This window comes from Lissotriton vulgaris, chromosome 2_1 (genome assembly GCF_964263255.1).
Source record: "Lissotriton vulgaris chromosome 2_1, aLisVul1.2, whole genome shotgun sequence".
Lineage (NCBI taxonomy): Eukaryota > Metazoa > Chordata > Amphibia > Caudata > Salamandridae > Lissotriton > Lissotriton vulgaris.
The window spans coordinates 829,316,956-829,339,206 of NC_141687.1; the positions used below are offsets into that span (position 1 = coordinate 829,316,956).

The following is a 22,251-nucleotide window of genomic DNA, read 5'->3' on the forward strand; positions in this document are numbered from 1 at the left end:
GGGGGATGAATCCAGATTGATCGGGGTGCCAGAGGTCACCAATAACTCCAATCAACCGATTAGCCAGGAGTTTGGCGAGGACCTTGGGCTCCACATTAAGGAGGGAAATAGGACGGTAAGAACGACAAACGTCCCGTGGTTTACCTTCCTTGTGGATGACCACTATGGTAGCCAGTCGTTGGTCCAGGGGAAGGGAGCCTCTCTCAAGGGATTCAAGGAACATCTTGCGGAGATGCGGGGAAACCGCATCCGATCGGATTTTATACAGTTCCACTGGTATACCGTTGGGTCCAGAGGCCTTGCCTGAATTAAGGGAGCGGATCGCAAGGTCAATCTCATCCGCGGTAATGTCCCTATCCAGGTCCTCCCTTTCTTCTTCGGAGAGACTGGGCAGGTCGATATCAGCGAGGAAGGTCGCAGTATCTGCCTCCGAGAACTCCGAGGCAGACTCATAGACTCCACGGAAATAGTCCGCGAAAGAGTCAACAATGGCGCTGGGATCCGTAAGGGTCGTACCGTCCTCTCCAAGGAGCTCCGGCACCACTCGGCTGGCCATCTCTCTCCTGTCGAGCCAAGCCAACAGTTTCCCGGCCTTATCGCCCACATCATAGATGCGGCCTTGCTGTTCTTTGGCGAGAACAAGAGCGGCATTAGTGGCCAAGTCGCGGTACTCCGCCTGTTTCAGCGAGAGATTGTGGAGGGCCCGGGGGTCCGGATCAGAGCGCAGCTGGGCCTCGAGGTGTAGCACCTCCTGCTCAATGGCTAGCATAGCCGAGTCCCTATCACGGCGGGTGGCCGCGATGAGTGCCTGGGCCTCACCACGGAGCACCGTCTTAAAAGCTTCCTACATTGTAACGGCCGACTCCACCGAGCCCACATTTTCAGTGAAATATAGGTCAATAGATTTGGCCAAAAGGGTGCGGGTCTTAAAATCACGAAAATACCAAGGATTGACTGCTGCCGGGCGTTCCGACAGAGTCACACCAAAGTCGAAGGAGACCCATAGCGGGGAATGATCGGAAATGCCTCGTGCAAGGAAGCGGGCCTCCGACACAGCTAGTGCGTCCGAAGCCAGCGTAAGGACATAGTCAATCCGCGAGAGACTCCCGTGCGCGCCCGAGAGGAAAGAGAATTGTCGAAGCGTGGGGTGCAAAAGCCGCCACGCGTCCACCAGTCCAGTAGATTCAAGGAAGGACGGCAGCCACCTCTGTGGTCCACGTAGATCGCGAGGCGGTTGGCGATCGAGGAGACCAGAGCAAACCGAATTAAGGTCTCCCCCCACAATCAAACGACCAGCCGGCATAGACAAAATGGCACCACCAAGGTCATGAAAAGTACTAGACTGAAGCCCTGGGGGGACGTACACAGACAACAGCGTAAGGGAACGCCCTTCCCATCTCCCGGATACGGCGGCGTACCTCCCCCTATCATCTATCAAGGTGGTCCCTATCTCTAAGGGAAGGGATGCGCGCACAAGAATCCCCGCCCCCCTGGAGCCGGAAGAGAACCCCGAATGAGCCACCATTTTATAACCTTTGCGATTCAGGGCTTTACAGGCATTGCCCACCAAGTGCGTCTCCTGAAGAAGTACAACATCCGGCATATGCCGTTTAACCAGTTGAATAACCACCCCTCTCTTGATACGATCACCCAACCCGTTAACATTCCAACTAAGAATTTTCAACACCCTACCCCTCATCCCTCCGCCGCCCGCCCCACCCATCACCCAAAGACACTTGCATCAGAAAAAGTCCAGGATCATCATTGTCCGTGTGCCACAAGAAAAAGGAAAAGAGAAACACAAAACAAACCAAAACTGTACCCAACCAACCCCCCACCCTGCACCCCTGCGTTAGACTAAAAAGCCCTCCCAACCTGCAGTGTGCCTGTCGCCCCATTAACTACTCTACCGAAGACCCAGAGGAGAAAGGAATCCCCGTGGAATCGTCCCGCCACCCACCATATAAGTAAAGGAGAGAATAATCACACCAAAACAGCAGTTCGGCGGTCATTCGAGGCAGGGGTAGCTCCGGCCCCCAGTTCATTCTTGCCGCTCCGCTCCGCCGGAGGCTCCTCCAACATCTTCCTCACGCTCTTCCCGTTCTGGTGTTACAGTGTCCAGCCACTCGCTCACATTGTCCGGGTAGTCAAAGAAGTAGGCACGGCCCTTGAATTCCACACGGAGCTTCGCAGGAAATTGCATAGAGTATTTGAGACCCATGTCCCTGAGGCGTCTCTTGACTCCCGCGTAGCTCAGCCTTTGGCGTTGCACCAGCCTGGTGAAATCCGGGTAAAAATGCACCTCCGCGTTCTGATATTGTAGTGGCCCGTGCGATCTGGACGCCTGGAGGATCGCATCTCGATCTCTGAAGTTGAGAAGGCGCGCCACAATAGGTCGCGGCGTCGCCCCTGTTTTAGGTGGACCACCGGGCACACGGTGGGCACGTTCCACCGAAAAGAAGTTGCTCAGCCCAGAGGGCGCCAGATGCGTCTTGACCAGTTCTTCCACAAAGAGATCCGCTGCGCCATCCTCGGACCCTTCCGGAACCCCCACTATGCGGACGTTCTGCCGCCTGGCTCGCCCCTCAAAGTCCTCCAGCCGTTTCGAGAACTGATCGGCAGTCGATCGCAAGTTCCGGACCTCCGTTTGTAGTTCAGAGACATCCGAGGTCAGACTAGCGGTCTTAATGTCTAGCGCTCTCACACGGTCGTTCGTCTTGCCCAAGTCGGTCCTGATTAGAGAAATATCAATGGCCATGGAATCCACCTTGTGGGACAGAACCTCGTGCTGGTGTTGTGCGTCGGCACGAAGGCTGGTGATGGCACCCATAATGTCCAAAAGGGTAGGATCCGAGCCGTCCGGCGGGGCAATCACTGGGGTTCCCTTGGAGACAGCACCCGACGTAGGTGGTGATTTGAGATTAACATACCGCTCCATACGGTTGTTCTGCGTCTGCGGTTTGCCCCGACTTCCTTTATTCGATGCCCTCTCCGGATCGCCTCTGCCCGCCATGTTGGGTCCTCGAGAACAAAGGACCGGCGGTCGCAGGTCAGGGTCCACAGCCAGGAGTCTATCAGACCAGAAAGAACAATCAGGTCAACCAGGGCAAGGCTAGAGCACCGCGTCTTCACCAAGGAGATGGCAGGCAAGGCCCTTGCAGTACGGCCGAGCGAGGTGGCGAAGTGACGAAGTCCGGATGGACAATGGCACCGTTACGGAGCGGAGTTCAGCTCGACGTAACTTCGCTCAGGAGCCACCGATTTGGGACCCGATTGCAGCCCCCGCCTCAGCAGGCCGCCAGCTTTACAGTGCCACCAACGTGGACCAGGATTCTAGGCAGGATAATTGCGGTGGATCGGACGGTCCACGGAGCTCCGAGCTTACGCGGCCATCTTGGTCACCCGCGAAGCTCCTCCGACTTGAGTTTCTTGATTAGTCGTGGTATCAGAGGAATGGGAGGAAAAGCGTAGACAAATGTCTTCGACCAGGCTATCGAAAGGGCATTTCCCAGTGAATCTTGATGGGGAAGCCTGCTTGCGTAAGACCGGCATTTCTTGTTGGTCGGAGTGGCAAAAAGGTCGATGACCGGCCTTCCCCACCGGCTGAAGACTTGTTCCAAGACTTCCTGATTCAACTCCCATTTGTGGCTGACCGAGGATGACCTGCTCAGTCTGTCGGCGTTTTCGTTTATGACGCCAGGCAAGCGTTCTGCCATCAGAGACATCTTGTGTTGGATCGCCCATTCCCAGACCTGCTGGGCTTCTCGTGACAATGGGCGCGATCTGGTCCCTCCTTCCTTGTTCACATAGTGCATGGCCGTGGTGTTGTCCGTCCTAATAAGCACTTGTGAACCTTCCAGGCGAGGAAGAAACGCTTGCAGAGCCAGTCGTATCGCCCTGAGTTCCAACAGGTTGATGTGGAGGCGTTTTTCCTGGGGTGACCAATGACCACTGACATGTAGGTCTTGCAGCACTGCTCCCCAACCCTCCAATGACGCGTCCGTCGTTATCACTTGTGGAGACGGGTCGCTTGCGAAGGATAGGCCTTGGGACAAGTTGTTTTGATCTGTCCACCATAAGGCCGCGTCCTTCATCTCCGGAGTGATAGCCACTCTGTCGTCGAAAGAACCGTGGATTTGCTTCCATTGATTGTCCAGTTGTTCCTGCAAGGGACGCATCCTCAGTCTGCAATGGGGGAATTAGTGGAATACACGATGATATTACTCCCAGCAGAGACTTGTAGCGGCGTACTGAAAGAGACTTTCTTGTTTGCAAGTCTTGGGCCATGGTTTGTAATTTCTGCCTCCTTTCCGGAGTAGGAAAGGCTTGTGAAAGCTTAGAATCCAAGATGGCTCCCAGAAACCGAGCTCTTCTGGACGGGATCTGGCAAGATTGATCGTTGTTTAGAGTGAGACCCAGGTTCTGAAATAAATTGGTACATGCTTGAACCGCCTGTAGCGCTGTTTTTCTGGACGGAGCTTTCAGTAACCAGTCGTCCAGATAGGGGAAGACTTGAAACTTGTGTTTTCGCAGGAAAGCTGCTACTGGCGCCAGCACCTTTGTGAATATTCTTGGGGCTGAGCGGAGTCCAAAGGGTAAAACCCTGAATTGGTAATGGCTCTTGGCTACTGTGAATCGCAGAAACCTTCTGTGCGCTGGGTGAATCGGAACACGGAAATAGGCATCCTCGAGATCGAGTGTGGCCATGTAATCCCCCGGGCTGATCAGCTTCAAGATGTCCTGGAGGGACACCATCCGGAAGGACAGAGAAATGAGATAGGTGTTTAGCCCCCTGAGGTCTAAAATGGGGCGCCACTTGTCGAGCGTCTTCTTCACCAGGAAGAACCTGGAATAAAATCCTTGACCTCTTTGGTTTGATGGAACTGGCTCTATCGCCCCTTTTCGGAGCATCCGTTGAACTTCGAGCCGAAGGAGACGCTGGTGTTTTGAAGGAGTGGCTGCCGGGGGCTTGGGTGGCGGAACTTGTGTGAACTCTAAGGTATGCCCTTTCCGAATGATGTTGAGCACCCAACGGTCCGATGTTATCTTGGACCAGTTGTGAAGGTATTTGTTGACCCTGCCTCCAACTGATGACTTCCTGAAGGAGGGTCCAGTAGGAAGAGCCAGGAGGCCGCTATTGGCGCTTGGACGAATCTCGTCCTCGTGCCCCCTGCTTTCCTTTACCGTAAGGCCTGGAGTAGTTGGAAGACTGGCCCTGCCGCTGCTGGTAAGGCTGACGGTATTGCTGGGAACCGGATCCTGTGTTGGAATAGCGTTGTTGTTGGAAGGATCCTCTGTAAGTACCATCCCTGCCTCTGGATCCCTTGAAAGGAGACTTTCTGTACTGAAGTGTTCCTAAAGATTTAGCGGTCTCTGTGTCCTTTTTTATATCTTGCAGGGTGTCGTCAATGAGTTTGCCGAACAACGCTTCCCCATCAAAGGGGAGATCCAATACTTTATTCTGGACCTCGGGCCGGAACCAGGTAGCTTTAAGCCACCCTTGGCGACGGAGTACTGCCGCTCCAGCCAGAGAACGGAATGCAGTAGTTGCAACATCCATTGCACAATCGATGATATCCATCGACGTCGCCTCTCCCTCTTGTAAAATCTTCTTTGACTCAGACGTAGATTCAGGAGGCAGCTGGTCAAGGTACGGGGCGACATCGCACCAGAGTTGACGGTGGTACCTACCCAGGATCGCTAAGGCATTAGCCGCTCGCACCAGCAAACTTGCCATCGATGAGAATCTTTTTCCCACGTTATCCAACCTCCGCCCTTCCTTGTCCGGAGGAGTTGTCAGTGGTGCCGAAGGGTTGCGCGATTTCCTCTGCGCTGCATGCGAGATCACAGAGTCTGGTCTTGGATGACCTGTCAAGGCCGCAGGGGCATCATCGGTCGCCTTGTACTTCTTATCAAGACGCGGTAGCACCGGGACCACAGTCGCCGGGTGTGTCATTGCCTTTATGCCCTCTTTCCATAGGTGATCTACGATAGGAATGGACCTGGCAGTCTTCCGAAAGGGTTCCTTAAAATCATATAAGAAACAATCTGTGGTAACCTTAGGCATTGCCAATTTAAATCTTGCCGCAGCTCTCTCCATCAGCTGATGGAAGCCCCCAATATCCGCTGGCGGGGAGTCCGCCGGGTCCGGATTTGGCGATGTGGGATTGTCAATAACATATTCATCATATTCCGTGTCGGGATTAGAGACATGATCCGACTGCTGGTCCTCATCCGAGGATTCATCAACATCATGAGTCCCTGGCAATCCAGAGGAATCCTGTTGGAAGGACGCTTGAGGCTGTGGAGAAGTTGGAGCCGTAGTCCTTGAAGGCGTAGCCGGCGTTGACGTATCTGGCAGAGGTCTACTGGCCTTAGATTTATAGTCCTGTAGCATCTTATGTAAATCTTGCAGGAAAGACGTTGGCACTGAAACCATTTCCTGTTCAGGTTGCTGCTGCTGCTGCTGACTATGATCACGTTCCTCGTGGCCGTATTCGCCCTCTGAGTCAGTGTCCTGGCATTTGACAAATAGTTGGGAAGGACTATTGGCATAGCTATACGTATCTTGTTCATCCTCCTCTGATTCTCCCTCTTGAAGGAGCATGGTAGGTAACAGAGGGGACACCGTCCTTGGAGAAGTCATCTCTGGCGTGATCCGCGTCATAGAAATGGTAATTCGCTTTTCTGTGGACAATATCGTAGTCGACGGTTGTATGTACGCCGTCGAGATAGGTGTCATGGACATCGTCGACGATGAAACTGTCGACGCCCTCGTCGACGGGGCCTTCGACGTCGACGGGGCCTTCGTCGTCGACGGGGCCTTCGTCGTCGACGGGGCCTTCGTCGTCGACGGGGCCTTCGACGTCGACGGGGCCTTCGACGTCGACGGGGCCTTCGACGTCGACGGGGCCTTCGTCGTCGACGGGGCCTTCGACGTCGACGGGGCCTTAGACGTCGACGGGGCCTTCGACGTCGACGGGGCCTTCGACGTCGACGGGGCTTTCGTCGTCGACGGGGCTTTCGTCGTCGGCGACTCCTTCGTCGACACCCTTGAATCTGGTACCTTCGTCGTCGGCGTCTTCAGTTTCTCCGTCGACGGCGAGGACTCCGCCGTCGACGGTAGCGACGTCGACGAACCTCCTGTCGACGGAGTCTTCGATGTCCTCGTCGACGGGCCTCCCGCTGTCGACGTCTTCGTCGTCGAGGACTTAGAAGTCCTCTCAGAAGACTGGCATGAAGGTGTTTTGAAGGCTGTAGCAGTCTTCTCACCTGTAGAAGGCGTAGAAGGTCCATCCCTCTCCTTTACACTTCCGTGAGGAGATTTGCTGGGACCTGGGCTCTCAGACTCACTGGGGGTCTTTTTTGAGGCCTTTGAAGATCTTCCCACAGAAGTAGAAGGGGAACCCCTACCCCTTTTCACTGACCTTCTTCTGGAAGACATCGATCTAGCATCCTCACTGTCACTTGAGACAGTATCCTTCCTTGATTTAAGCTTTTGCAGCCATGTCAGGAGCCTAGCCTCACGGTCCCAGAGGGTTTTGGCGGAAAAAGTGCGACAGATCTGACAGTCAGCAGCCTGGTGGTCAGGATAGAGGCAATAAATGCAGTCCTTATGCTTATCCTCCACAAAAAGCCTTTTCTTGCCACAGGAGGAACAAGGCTTGAAAAGGGCTTTTTTCTTCTCAATTTCCGACATCCTGGAAGGTAGTAACAATCCTGAAGAGAATCTGAAAGATTCCGAAGAAAATCCTTTAGAAAATCCTGAAGTAATCCTTTTGAAGAGTAGAAGTTGAGCAGAGCTCAAAGGAGACTCCCTAGCACAACGTGCGGTAGAAAATCTGAGGCTCTGAGGTTCCTTCAGGAAGGTTCTAAGTGGTGAGGCACTTCTGATTGGCTGAGGCCAAAGTTTGGTCTCTTTTACACAAAGAGGGTGATATGCTACAAAAGGAAATGAGGCCTAGGCCTTTTTCCATTGTCTTTTGTACCTACAGCTATGGTATTTTTGTTACCGAGACTCCCATTCCGACGACGGGAAATGATACAAAGCATGGGAATCTATGAAAGTTCCAATACTGGGGTAATGAGTATATCATAAATGTAGACACTCTAGTACCTTGTCAGATGTTAGAAATAACATCTTTTTGATAAAGTGAGGGATTCCTCTCTCTAGCGGATGGTACGATTATGGTGTTAGCAAATCAAGCAAGCTGAACTTGCTAGAAGCTTATATCTTGCTAAAGCTCCTTCTCTTGCAAGTTGGTAGTAGTTAGAAAATATAAGTGGCCCCTTGCTAATGACGGGACTATCCTATCCTAAATCCCATTGTTATAATAAGTAAAACGAGCATTTGGAATGCAATAGGTCTCACATTTAATTTAGAGTAGAGCTATCGGCGTTGTAATGAAATTGTTTTTCACTCATGTGAGCGAGAGCGCCAGTGCAAACGTGATAGAAAGTGAGAGCGAGATGGTATAAAGAGATAGAGCTCTTTGCATATTTAAGTGAGAGGTAGTGTGAAGAGAGAGCGAATGAGATAGAGAGTTAGCAAAAGGTAGAGTGAGAGATAAATAGAGAAAGAGTTTAGAGGTAGGTTAAAGTTGGAGAAATAGAGTTCTTTGCATATTTAACTGAGAGGTAAAGTGAAGAGAGAGAATGAGATAGGGAGATAGAGAAAGGGAGATAGAGAAAGGTAGAGAGAGAGAGTTTAGAGGTAGGTTGTTAAAGTTGGAGAGATAATTATGTGGTAGGGAGAAGAGAGAGAAATAAATCTTGTGATTCTGGGCAAATCACTTAATCTCCCAGTGCCTACCAAAAACAAGTAATTGCATTGTTAATGACAAATGTCTTTCTTTTATTTGTACTCTTTTCGGTGCCTCACAACATTCCGAACAACAAGCCTCAGAATACAAAGTTAAAACACAGAGCTGGGTCAGATAATACGCTCTGGCATAGGAACTTAAGCTGCCTGGTAAACTTTTTACAAAGATCTAAAAATACTCCCTATCAGTTGTGAGCAGAGACTCAAGGGACCGGTGCCTGATGTCATTACTTTCAGCTCCTTCCAGTAACCTGTCACCTGTCACCTGTACCCTTTCTCCCCTCAGTCTCCCCTTGCACCCATCACGCTTCATGCCCCCTTCTGCCCATCTTTGATCCACTCGTGACCAGCCAAGTTCTGGATATATTTCGCAGCAATCCACTTCAGGTCAGAAACTGCCATAGCAGTTTTATTGTTCAATATTGAAACACTAAAATGGGTTGTAAAATGCGATTTTGACGTCCTTCTCAGGATGGGAGGCTTTTTTATACATTTATTTCCATTATAATGTTGCTGGCGGCTTTAAATTTAAACATAATTAAACCCGCAGAACTGTACTGTCAATAAATCACAGAGAAATACATAACGTTGCCCGGCTTGCCTTACTCGTGTAGTGAAACTTAACCTTTGCAATATTTCAAAAGGCAAACTCAAACAACCCCAGTTTAATGCTAGCATCTGGGCATTTGCCATGCTGCAAAAATATAAAGTCAAGAGCTTGCCCTTTCTGGTAGCTGTAAACAAGCTGCAAACTGTTGCCTGCACAGCGATAACTTGATATTTAAGGACCGCTAAGCACGCCCTCATCATGGGGTTCTCCAGCCCCGATTTAACCCTTCAAGGGCAGTGTAGAACACGGATGATTCTGGCGAATTTGGAGGAACGATTCGAGACCCCTGGGCGAGCTTCTCCGCGCGCTGTAGAAACAAACATGAACCTATTATAGTGCGCACTGCTTGGAGACCCACGCGCGGATCACACATTTTCCAGAGCGCGTTGTGTCAGTGCACGACTGCAAATCTGTGACATTCAAAAAATTCCAACAATAAATACAAACAACACTGCTCAGCTGAGAAACAAATCAGGAGGGACCAGCCCGCAGCAGAAATGGATCGGTCTTTCTGCACACACTTTTCAAACCTACTCAAGTACACTCTGGGAAGGGAGCGTGCCCTACTCGTAGGTGTTGTCAAACCTCAGTACGGAGGGCAGCGGTCAACGCACGTTGTCGTAAAGAAATAGTGGCAACGCGATGCAAACCAACCGCCCTACTATTCGCCTACAATATACCCACCTCCAGAATCAACCAAACAGTGCCAGTGGCCAGAAGCCTTAAACGCGACAGCCCCACTGACAGCAGCCGCGATGTGAACACAAGGGAGGAATCCGGACTCTCGGAGTGTCAGCATCGAGTCTCTGGGGATCGAGCCCCCGGGACGGACCTCTGCCTGCTCTGTGATTCGTACTTGATGAAGACATCAAGGCTGAGCAGCAACTGCAAGGGGCATGCCCAGTGGCCTTACGCAAAATGTAGCCCTCCCTGAATTTGAAGAGGGGCTCCTGAGTCAACCGTATCTCACAGATTTTCATTGGGGTTACACCGCTGTATGAAAAAAAACACAAACTGTACACTAAGTCACACATGGGGATAATGTACAGGGATATTGTACAGAGAATTCCCCCCCCACACACACCAGAGACAGCCCTACATCTGTATAGAGAAAAACCGCAAATGCAAAAGAAAACAGAGGAATATATAATATACAAGAATCCAAACTGGAGGAAGTTCACCTATTGTATAAGAAATGAAAATACAAAAGGTACACACAGGAACAAATATACATGAATCCCGAGGGGGGGGGGGTCCGCTATTGAAACAGCAGCAATAGTAACAATGGACAGCACAGTAAGGAAGTATACTTGGATCTCCGGGTGAGGAACCTTCTAATCTGTAGGGAAAATAACTGAAAACACAAAGAAATACAGAGGATTCAATATACTATAATGTCTACGGGAGCCAGATTCACACAAACAGGGCTGTGACTTGTTAGTATTACGGTGACGAAACCTGGCTAACGCCACAGGGTGTTAAACAAACCAGTGGTGCGCGCGCACCACACAGGAGCGGGGGCGAGGGAGCCTGTTGTCTGTGCCGCGCTGATGCATGTGCTAGACCCGGTGGGAATGGGCGGAGCAAAGGCGGGACATGCGCCCTACTTTGCCCAATTGCTTGGGCCTTATTTTTGTAAAAACACGTGAAACCCAATGGCAGCCGATGAAAGCCTGATCACACGCACGAGGGTGTGAGCAGCTTTCAGAACCCCATACAAGAGGTCTTGCACTGCACGAGGAGTGCTGCGCACTGCAACGCTAGGCGCGAGACCTAAAAAGATTATAGTTGTGCCAAAGCATATTGTAAATGATACAAATAACCCAAAACTTGGAGCCCCACAAGGGACCCAATTTTGTCAACTTCTGTAAATTATTTTTTTATAGCTTTTACTTCTTTGACAGGTTTTGTAGATGAATACCTCTGATGATCAACCTGGAAGAGACAGGCTCATATAGAGGGGCACTGGTCTTTTTCGCCCATTTAGTTTATGGGGGTTCCTCTAAAAGCATTTGCTACTTTCTATATTTATTCTAAGGGGTAGGCGGTGCCTTATTAAGATATTTATTTGTCTAACAGAGTTAACTGTAAATAACTAGAACTCTAAACCAAGTGTCTCCAACCAGTCGATCGGAAGCTACCAGTAGCTCACAGACACCTTAAGAGTAGCTCACAGCCTTGCGTTCATTTTTAAATAAGCACACAGTCACATTTTCTTTTTAAAGTTAAGGGAAGGATGTATTTATTTTACATTATTATCTTCAGGCTGCAGATAGCAGGGCCTGATAATGCTGGAGTCAGATTTATGACCAAGGGCACAGTGATGAAGAACTGAAGCACTGCGGTATCCAAGTCTTAAATAAAAGTCATTGTCAACCAAATATTGAAACATGGGAACAACATTATGATTTTGAATGCTTTTAAATTCAGATAAAATTAAAATGAAGAATTAACCTAATGAATACTTTAACTCTACATTATCGCATTAAAAGTGTTGTAATTACAAACAGCATGCCTCTTGCTCCCAGAGACCAGTAGACAGTGCCATATTTAGAACTGAAAGATACTGTGTTAAGTGGATAAAAATATTTCTATGAAACATTGAGTCAATGTTTTTCCCCACTTTCAATTAACTCTTAATATTTTACTGAGCCTATTTCTTCACCTTAAATTCCTTCCATTTAAACAAATTGCTGTATTTTTTCTTCTATACATTTGGCACAGTGTCTACAGGCCACAGGTTGCAAAATACCTGCTGTTTGTAAATGCAACACTTTGAAATTGGAAAAAATGTAAATTAGGAGTTTCATGGAATTCATATAAACATCAAGTTAACTTTTCAGTTTAAGTTTCTCCCATTTCAAAGTGTCACATTTACATCTTGCTCCAAGTGGCTGGTAGACACACGGTCAAATTTATAACTGAAAAATACAGAATTTTTTTTTTAAGGCGGGAGAAATTTAAACGTGCAGAAAAATGTTCCACAATATCAAAAAGCAGCAGAAATCTTTTTTGCACTTAAATTTCTCCCATTAAAAAAATGGTTATGTCTGTGTTATACAGTCAATTGAGCCACATATGGTGAAAGGTATCCTGTGCCACAAATGCACACAACACAGGCTCTCATTCACCCATACTCATGGATCCCATTCATAAGTTCACAGGTTCATACATCCCCAAAAACCAAGCTCTCACTGACACACATGGCAGCCCTGTCAAAGTGCCCCTAGTCAAATTATTTTGTTCAAACCATAGTCTATAGCTCTATGGACATTAGGCTTAAATTCAAGTCTATTACTCAATTTTTAGAGAATCATCATCTTCTCCACGACTCCCAAGCTGGTTTTCGTCCCAAATTGGGAACTGAGGCGGCCCTCTTGGCGGTAACTGAGCTGGCCAGGAAACAAATGGACCAAGGCGGCACCACAGCAATTATGCTACTCGATCTTAGTGCCGCCTTCGACACTGTTAACACCAGCATTCTCCTTCACCGCCTTTATCAGATGGGAATTTCTGGGAAGGCCATGCACTGGCTCCAGTCCTTTCTGGAGAATCGCTCCTTTAAGGTTGTTGAGGGCACTACCTACTCAAAAGTCTGGCCCTTGGATCAAGGTGTGCCCCAGGGCTCTGCTTTGAGCCCTACTCTTTTTAATATTTATATGCAGCCTTTAGCTGATATAGTGCACTCATTCGGCCTTGATATAGTAACCTATGCTGATGATACGCAATTAGTCGTATCTATGAATCAGGCAGACTCTTCCTCTTCCAATCTAAGTAACTGTCTGGTAGCGGTGGCTCAGTGGATGGCTACCTCACATTTAAAATTGAATGGCGAGAAAACTGAGCTCATGGTGTTAGGCAATTCAGCCATTTCCAGTCCTTTGTTAGACTGGCCACCGTGTATGGGCCCCACGCCCCAACCAAAGTCCCATATAAAGAGCCTAGGTATTTGGTTGGACTCCAACCTCAGCTTCATGCAGCAAGCTACTACTCTCTCCGCCATATGCTTCGGGCTCATGCGTATGCTGAGAAAGGTGTTGCCTCTTCTCCCCTTTGAAGCTCGCAGAATAATGGTTCAAGCCATTATTTTGTCCCGTTTGGATTATGGGAACTCCCTATACTTAGGAGCTCCCTCATTTACAATAAAAAAGTTACAGGTGACACAAAACGCTGCAGCCCGCCTCCTATTAGGCCTCAACAAACGAGAATCAGCTACCATGGCCCTGAGGAAACTGCACTGGCTTCCTGTTAAGGCCAGAGTGTTGTTTAAATCTCTATGTATCATGCAGAAAGCCATGTGGAAGAATGCTCCCACTATGATCTGCTCCCTGGCAAAACCCTACCTTCCTCGCAGATCTCTGCGATCTAGTACTGCTTTCCTGGCTACTGTCAACAAGATCAGACGTACCAGATGGGGCGGACGTTCCTTCTCCTGGAATGCCGCAAAGGAATGGAACTCTCTGCCCACTCTCCCTCGCAGTGAACCTAGCCTTTTAAAATTTCGGAAGGATCTGAAAACCTACCTGTTCATTTAACTTCTTCCCTTTTCTATTAGTATGACGGTACTCAGCGCTACGAGGCCTCCGGGTTGTTTGCGCTCTATAAAACCCGATTAATAATAATAATAATAATAATTCAATAAAAATGGACGTGGGTGTCTGGTAACACTGTGAGAGTGGCTTGGCCTTCAGTAGCTCAAAATGATTTTCACTGATCAGAAATATCTCTCGCTACAGAAATGGTTGGGGACCCCTGCTCTTAACAATACACAGAATAATGATAATTAGGAATATACACATTTATTGGGTGGCGTGCCACACCCACTTTTTCTTCCACATTTATAGATTACCGACGGCTATCATTGAAGAACGTTCATAGTTCTTTTCAAAAGTTAATGAGGAAGTCTAGGAAATATATTTCTCTATTCCCCAATTTAAACAGTCTTAAACACCTACTTGAACTAAAGAATTTATGACATAACATTCGAAAAAGATTTCTTTTCACGGAAAATCAAGTTTTTCTCAAAAGGCTGTGGTGTACCTGTCTTCATAAGTCACTGAAAAAACAATGACTTGTGGGTAAGCGCAAGAGACGTCACCTGGTACTGACACTTATTATGGCGAATAGTGTGGGAGAATGTAGATCATGGGAAATTCAACCCAACATGCTCCTGGACAATCTTTTCAAAGAAGTAATTGATCCGGTGATTAACTCATTAGGATACTAACTTGGGCTCAGTGAGCCCACATTCAGTGCTGTGGAAAGCGTTCAAGGTTGTGGTGCAAGGAGGCATAACAGGCTCAAAACACTAGTGAAGGGACTCAAAATACTAGAAGATGCTGTTCCTTCCAGAGATACCCTCCAAAACAAAGGAGTTTAGGAAAAGGCCAAAAGAGAGATACAGTTCCTGGGGAAATATACATCTTCTAAGTGGTAAGCAGAGGGCAGGTGCCCAAACACACCCTGTAAAGTCGAATATGCCTGCACTGGGTGGCCACATATAAAGTCCAGATCAAATCGGTAGAGGGAATACGGCAGCACTACCTCTCAGATATCTTAAACACATTTAATAACCGCCGGCACTCGGCGCCCCCCCAATATGGTCATAACACTACTGAAATTAGATGAACCTCCGCAGGTCTGTAACTCATTCCGGCTGTTATCACTAGCATAGATAACAACATTCTTCCAAAAATACTCGCAAATAGGCTCTAACCACTAATGCGGATAAGTCCGGATCAATCAAGGTCCATACACAAGGGGGACCCGCTAGCACCATTTGCTACTACATATCAAATATATCCTGAACTCCAGGCAATTGCAGTGATTCTGGATGCAACCAAACATTAAGTACCTCATAATGGGCATTTCTACAGACAGACCTAGGTAGAATGGGGCAGGGTAAGGTGGTGTTCTAATGGATTGAGTTGCTATACACACACAACTAATGACAAAAATATAACTTAACAATCAGGCATCTGATCCCATTAAAATAAAGAAATAAAACAGAGTTGGCCCCTGCTGCAAATGCGGCTTGTCTTCGTGATTGCGCCTCTGGCTTGTTTACTCAGAGAAATTCACCATAGCGGAGGCATAAAATGTGGCTCCCGTGAGATCTGATTGTTACTGTAGGCAGATGATATACTCCTGTTAGTGAAGAATCCGGAGGTCAACTTAAATCCCATAATTAGAGACATTATATAATTTGGGAGATGGTCAGGACTAATTATCAATTGGGCAAAACTGATGAGGCTGCCTCTCACTAGAGAAAAACACTACAGCCTACACTGGACTACACTATAAAATGGATAACAGCTCCTCTAAGGTACCTGGGCATACATTATCACAGGGACATACAGCTCTTGGGGGTCTCCCATGTGCTGTTTGCGCATCATTGGTTTCATAACATCAGGAAAGTACCTCGCAATGAATAGGAAAAGGACTGATACACCCTCTTCCACTGAACTAAGTGAGCATAAAGAAAACTCCTAAACTCAATAGCGAAATACACACAGTAGATTGCACAATATGGGCATGGACCAGAAATCACCACTACAGGGATGATTTACTTACCATATTTACTGCTGAGAAACAGCCCTCGCATAGAAGTAACGTATGAACCGCTAGCTATGGGAAGGTTTGGACTGAGGCAACAACACACACTCTGGGACTTATTCATTGTCAATAATATTATCACAATTCAGGATCCAAACTAGAGCCTCTATACCAAACTAGATACTCTTCTATTTCATAGACTGCATATCTCCCTGAGAGCAATACTCTTCCATGTCAAGGGAATGTAAGGAGTGGAAATTATTAACAATTATCACAAATCCATACCCGATTAGATTGACGTATTCATCCGCATGATAGGGAGAGGTGACCAAGCCAGATTCAAACGGTCCCGAGATCTGAACCAAGCTATTCCAGAAGACGTGTGGACATACCGTTGTCAACAGACTAAGGCGATATACCCAAAAGCAGACACAGAGTTATACACTACAAGTTCATACACAGAGGATACTACACACCCAGAAGCACTGTCAAATTTATGCTGGCAAGCAATTCAGAATGTACAATGTGTACCATCTGCAATACGGGGTTCTTGCATTTACCATGACATGTCCGCGTAATACAGAATTCTGGGCAGGAATCATAGCCGCTATTGAAGAGATAATTAGATTCCATGTGGAGCAGTTGCTGCTTACAATGCTATTAGAATATGGGAAGGAAGTCCATAATACATGTAGGAAAAATACTGCAGAGGCTCTCCTGCTGGGTAAAAGGGTGGTCATGGGTTTGGGGAGAGGTGCAGTTCCCACACTTGCAGACTGGTTAAGAGACATAGTACTATGTAACACTAAGTTGCAAAATGTAGGGAATGCTACGACAATGCAAGTCTAGACACAAAGATATATGGGAACCTCTTGGGCAATAGAGAGAGCAACACAATGCAATGATGTGTACAGAATCATTGACACATCATAAGATGTACAGTATGTCACGCAAGGAGTACCAATCAATGCAATGTCAGGGTAGAGCAATTGATGACCCAGCTGATAGCAGAGGTTTGTTGTTGAAATGGGATACTACTTAAAATACATTCTATACTGTTTTCGCCAAAATCAAAATACATTTAAAAAAAAGAAAGGAAATTACAATGAAGGTCACTTCTGTAGCTTCTATGACATCACAATCTCCAATGTAGTATCTTTACGTGAACACCACTCTTCAAATGTTTATGGTGCTCTGTCCTTATGAAGCAATTAAAATCAATTTAACTTCTGACAGATTCAAGGATATTTAGATTGTAAAAATTAGACCCTAACCATCAGAAATCTGCGCGAGAACAGTGATTCCTTCTAATTTTTGGAAATCCAGGGTCTGCCCCACAAATCAAGGATTTGTACCACTGTGCTTACAACACTTACCTCCCACCTATGTTAAATCTTGCCACTGGTAGGCTTCCTCGTGCAATGCCATTTTTCTTTCCAGGTCCAATATTTATGGCGACTAACCCACTTGCACAGTTGACATTACCATTGCTTGAGGTCAACCTGCCTTGCTTCAGAACTGATTGAAAGAAGACGGCAGCTTACCTTGGCGCAGTATTCGGTCTCGTTGATCTAGGATGCGATACCTTTCCTCTGCATTTTCTACCAATGTGCCACTGAGTTGACTAAGGGATACAGACAAGGAGGACATAACACTGTCTGAGCTGTGGCCATCTGACCCAGAATCCAAAGAATCAGACTCAAAAAGTAAAGATTTTGAATTCCCGGATTTCTTAATGGGAGATCTGCAAAAATAGAACAAGGGGAGAATCAGAATAACTTTTCTTAAGGAAAGACGCCACTCAGAATTGCAGGCACAGAATACCCAGTACAGTCACCACCTACAGGCAAAAACATTCAACAGTGATCTATTCTTGCATAAACAGTTGTACTCAGAAATACAATTGTCTTTCTTTACAAGCACATTTATTCATATACTGATTTTGAACAGCACAAAAATGTCGCCTTCTGGACACTTTGCAATTATATGGATCAGGAAACATGGAGACGATTAGCATAAGCAGTTATCAGACATGCAGCCTGATTCATCAATCTCCCGTTTTGCGAGGCCTTAATAGCGAATTATAGCGATTCGCTATTAAGGACTCGCAAAACGGGATTCATGTAGGATTAGCAAAATTTATTGCGATTCCTACTGATTCCTTATTTGCGATTAACAAATTGCTAATCGCAAATAAGATTGCGATTTGAAGGGTGCCAGGGGTGTCCAAAGGACACCCTGTAGCACCCCTCAAATGCACATTTGAACAGGTGTTGCGCACACACATGTCCAGAGGACATGTGTGTGTGTAACATGCAAAAGAAAAAAATGCACTAAAGTGCTTTTTACTCTTTTTTCGCAATTTACCACCAAGTCAGACTTGGTGGTAAATTGCGACCAAATATTGCGAATTCGCAATTTCCAATTGGTTGATGAATTGGATTTAAGGAATCTCTATTAGAGATTCCTTAAATCCAATTCCTCGCAAATATGCGATTTCGGTAATAGCGATTTTTGCATTTGGGATGATGAATCCCAAATGCAAAAATCGCACTTGCAAACGGCCAGATTCTCAGAATCTGGCCATTTGCAAGCGCAATTCATGTTGATGAATATGGCCGATGGTCCCCCTGTTTGAGGGCACGAAACACTGTACTGCATCACTATCAACTTACAAACACAGCAATAGTCCACAAAATGATCTCTCCAAGCACACAGACATAATTGCAATTTCAAGACTCTCTCCTCAAATGCACAAGCATGAGCCATCATATAATCTTCTTGTTATAGAACTCTACGATTCAGTGCTCAGCACTGAAGTCTAGAGCAGACCACATAAACTGTGTGCATTTAGAGAAATATTCGACAAATAAATGGAATGGAATGAAAATAATCATGTGCCACTTATAGTTTAAAACCTTATTTCTAAACAATACTCTACCTAGCTGTGCTGTATAATAATAGAAACAGGCACCAGCCAATGACAGGTAATTAAGATGTGCAAAGCTGCCCTGCCTGAGTAGGGATTATGTATGCCAACGGAAACTGGTCCTAGGGGGCTGTCAAAGGCAAGTTCTGCATCTTTCAGCACAATTTCTATCCACTGAAAGTAAGGACCCTCATCATCATAATTCAAGCCACATCCTCAATTGAAGATCTTGAGAGTCCAGTACCAACTAGGAAAACATGGGCATAACCTACCAAGATCCAAGTGTCACATCCCAATCAACAACGAGTGTTGCATCATCACTCATCATGACATGCAGCGATATGGGAGCTTCAATTAGGTCTTTGATCAGTATCTGCTCCAGGGTGGTGGTGGAAACTTCCTGCCCTTCATGTGTTGGCCCTGCCCTTCATGTGTTGGCAGTGGGTTATCCACATAAAGTATTCTATTTGGCAAACCATCTGGGAAAAGATGCTTGGCTTGCAAACAGGAAACATTTAGACTGATGTGCATTATGTAAAGTTTTGTGTATGTTTCCAAAGACTGAACTGGAGCGAGATTTCAGAAATCACAGTGGCCACATTGGCTCACTAGCCTATTTAAACCATGCCCGACTTCTTTGTGCCTTGCTAAGAAACAAGAATTGGACCAGGTTGGAAGCTCCTGTATAAATTCACAGGCTGCCTGCTTTTTGTTGTTTCATGGTGTGATGTTCCCATTAGCCCTCGGTCTTCATCAACAAATTTTCATCACCAGACAGGTACCTGCTTTGATGTGCATGGTTTCTGCATAGTCAGGGAGGGATTTCCACACTGTAACTAAGATGTTCACTACTAGGAAGTCACTACTCTTCAAAACTGTTTGTATGCATGATATTACTGGGCAATACTGGGTTGAGTTGTGCTCATGGTTTTATTAAACCATATCAAACGTCCCTCTCGCAAAGAAGATACCTAGTACTCCCCATTTCTTTCACCCGGAGCTCACATAAGCATTTACTTGTTAAGTTTTCTGTGCTACCATATTTTGTGCCTTGCTCTAAATATCTAGACCTAGCAATGAGTGAAAATTCTGCTATGTTTTTCATCAATTTGGAGGTTCTTCGTATTAACTTTTCACTAGGACCCAATCCTTACTTTCTCGCCATGGTTATTCACTGAACTCACTTAGTACAGTGTGAGGTTGCACAATTCCTTGTACTGATAGAAAGCAACTGGTGCTCAATTGTAGCTTCCAACCTTACACAGCTCACCAGATGGATTTTATCCATGTGGGAGCGAAAGAAACAGATTTCAAAATATAGGAAACCACATCCAACTTTCAAGGCTCATTCAGAACCCCCAGAAAGTAGAAGTATATGCTAAGCAAAGGTGCAACTAATCCAGAGTACAGCAGTTCTAGTCCGCATGAAGCACTGAATTATGGGTACAAATGTGACAGTTCATGCAGGCCTTTTTTTTTTTAACGCAAGAGTTGCTGAGGCATGGTTTCAGCCACTATCCTAGAGAACACATGATGAGATTCATGAGCAAATAATTACCTTTTTGGAAAACTGTAAGTAACAGACACACAAATAGCATCCAAGCTGGCATGTTCACACAAACTTTTGGGACATCTGTTAATGTTAGCCCCTATAAAGCCTTGTTAAGATTCACACATAGCCACAACCTTGAGGAACTGGCTAATGAGAAATTGCTAAATTTCACACAAACATTCAAGATGTTTAAAGCTAATGCAGAGTACTCATAAAACTGTTTTTCAATCAAACACACATACCCTTTGGTGGGCAGGCTACTAGCAATGACTGAAGATCTTATCAGTGATTTCCTGAGAGGTGATGGCTGATAACTTTGCTCTTCAGCACTTTGTTTTCCGATGCTCTCCTGAAACATATCTTCTGAAATTTCTGCAGAAGAAAGCGTTTTTTTTCCTGGACCTGAAAATAACAGAATGTTAATCAAAAACAGGTTTTTGAAACTCTGTTATGTAGCCGAGGACATCAAAGAAGGGATGTATGCAGCGTCTTTAAGCAAGGCATTGCTCCTCTTACATAAGTAACATCAACAGAACCCACTCTGAGTGTATTTTACATTTGCAACACAAATAGCTTACTTTGGGCTCCCTACAAGCCCAATCATTCACACACCTACCAATGTATATGAGGGTGTAAGCAACATTAGTGGTGTAAGTTTTATCAAAGTCATTACCAAATAATCAGATCCCCTGTATATCATTTAGCTGCAGAAGCAATATGTACAACTGAAACAAATGGACAAAGTGTAAATGAAGCATAAACGTAAGGTGAACAGTCACTAAAAAATTATTTGGTTTACTCTATAACTTGGGCTACTGGTGTAATATTTTTACCAACATGGTATTTTGTAGTTTTGATTTAGGTGGGCTAATAGACTCATAGATTCTGGTTATCTGGCTTACACAAATGGGTTTCAGCCAAATTACAAGGAATATTAAACTAATGCTCACAAATACTGAGGTTTCAGCAAACAAGAGCTTCCATGATTGAGGCCATCTACCATCCCCCTCGGCCCAACATGTCATACGACACTGCAGTGGGAGCATTTAGAATTGCTATAGTGAAAACTGTGTTGGACAGAAAAACACATAAAAATGACCAACCAAATTTTAAAATAGCGATATATGTGAAATATTTTGATAACATGTGCTATCGACTCTGTATAGGGGTCCAGCACTTAAGCAAAAACTTTGCACGATGAACTAAGTATACTTACTCATCACTGCACACAAGAGATATGCATTTGTAATGAGTATCAAAGTCTATCTTCTGTCACAAAATCAAGAAAAGAATCACTGGTTGGGTAACACATTATCAAAATCACTCACGGGGTATGAAAATGTGTTCCAGTGAAACTCAAATCGGGGCATCTGTTCTCCCTACACATACCCTTATCAGCAGTCCATTGATTCAGAAGATATTTAAAAGCATTTATAAAGCAAGATGGGTGAAGGTGCAATGCAGAAGAGGTAGGATGCAGCACACCTGGGGATTTATAATAAGTGAACAAGCTATTGTCATTTGGGGAGTATGAATCTTAAGAAAGTATCCAAGGAGACTGGACAGAACTAAAACCAAGCCTTGGAAGAGTCTCAACCTGATGTAGGAAAGCAGATTCTACCGGTCTCTGAATCTAGTAGACCGCCAGCCAATAAGGGGGCATTTCCAGCCAGGCGATCAAAGCTCTGATCATAATAAGACCGAGGACGTACTGGAGGTACAGGAACCCCAATGATGACAAAGAATCTCAGGATGTTTCAGGACTACCCTACATTTTTATGTCT

The 22,251-nt window shown here is 46.1% G+C and overlaps 1 protein-coding gene across 2 annotated transcripts in view; it reads right to left on the minus strand.

Annotated features, from left to right (window-relative positions):
- Nucleotides 1-22,251, minus strand: part of MCM3AP (minichromosome maintenance complex component 3 associated protein) — a 622,263-nt gene that overhangs the window by 487,949 nt on the left and 112,063 nt on the right. For both annotated transcript variants that reach the window (XM_086956240.1, XM_086956239.1), the window contains exons 5-6: nt 20,710-20,869; nt 17,531-17,730 (exon numbers count right to left, since the gene is read on the minus strand). In XM_086956240.1, the coding sequence (XP_086812366.1) occupies nt 17,531-17,730; nt 20,710-20,869 (360 nt within the window). The remainder of the gene's footprint in view (nt 1-17,530; nt 17,731-20,709; nt 20,870-22,251) is intronic.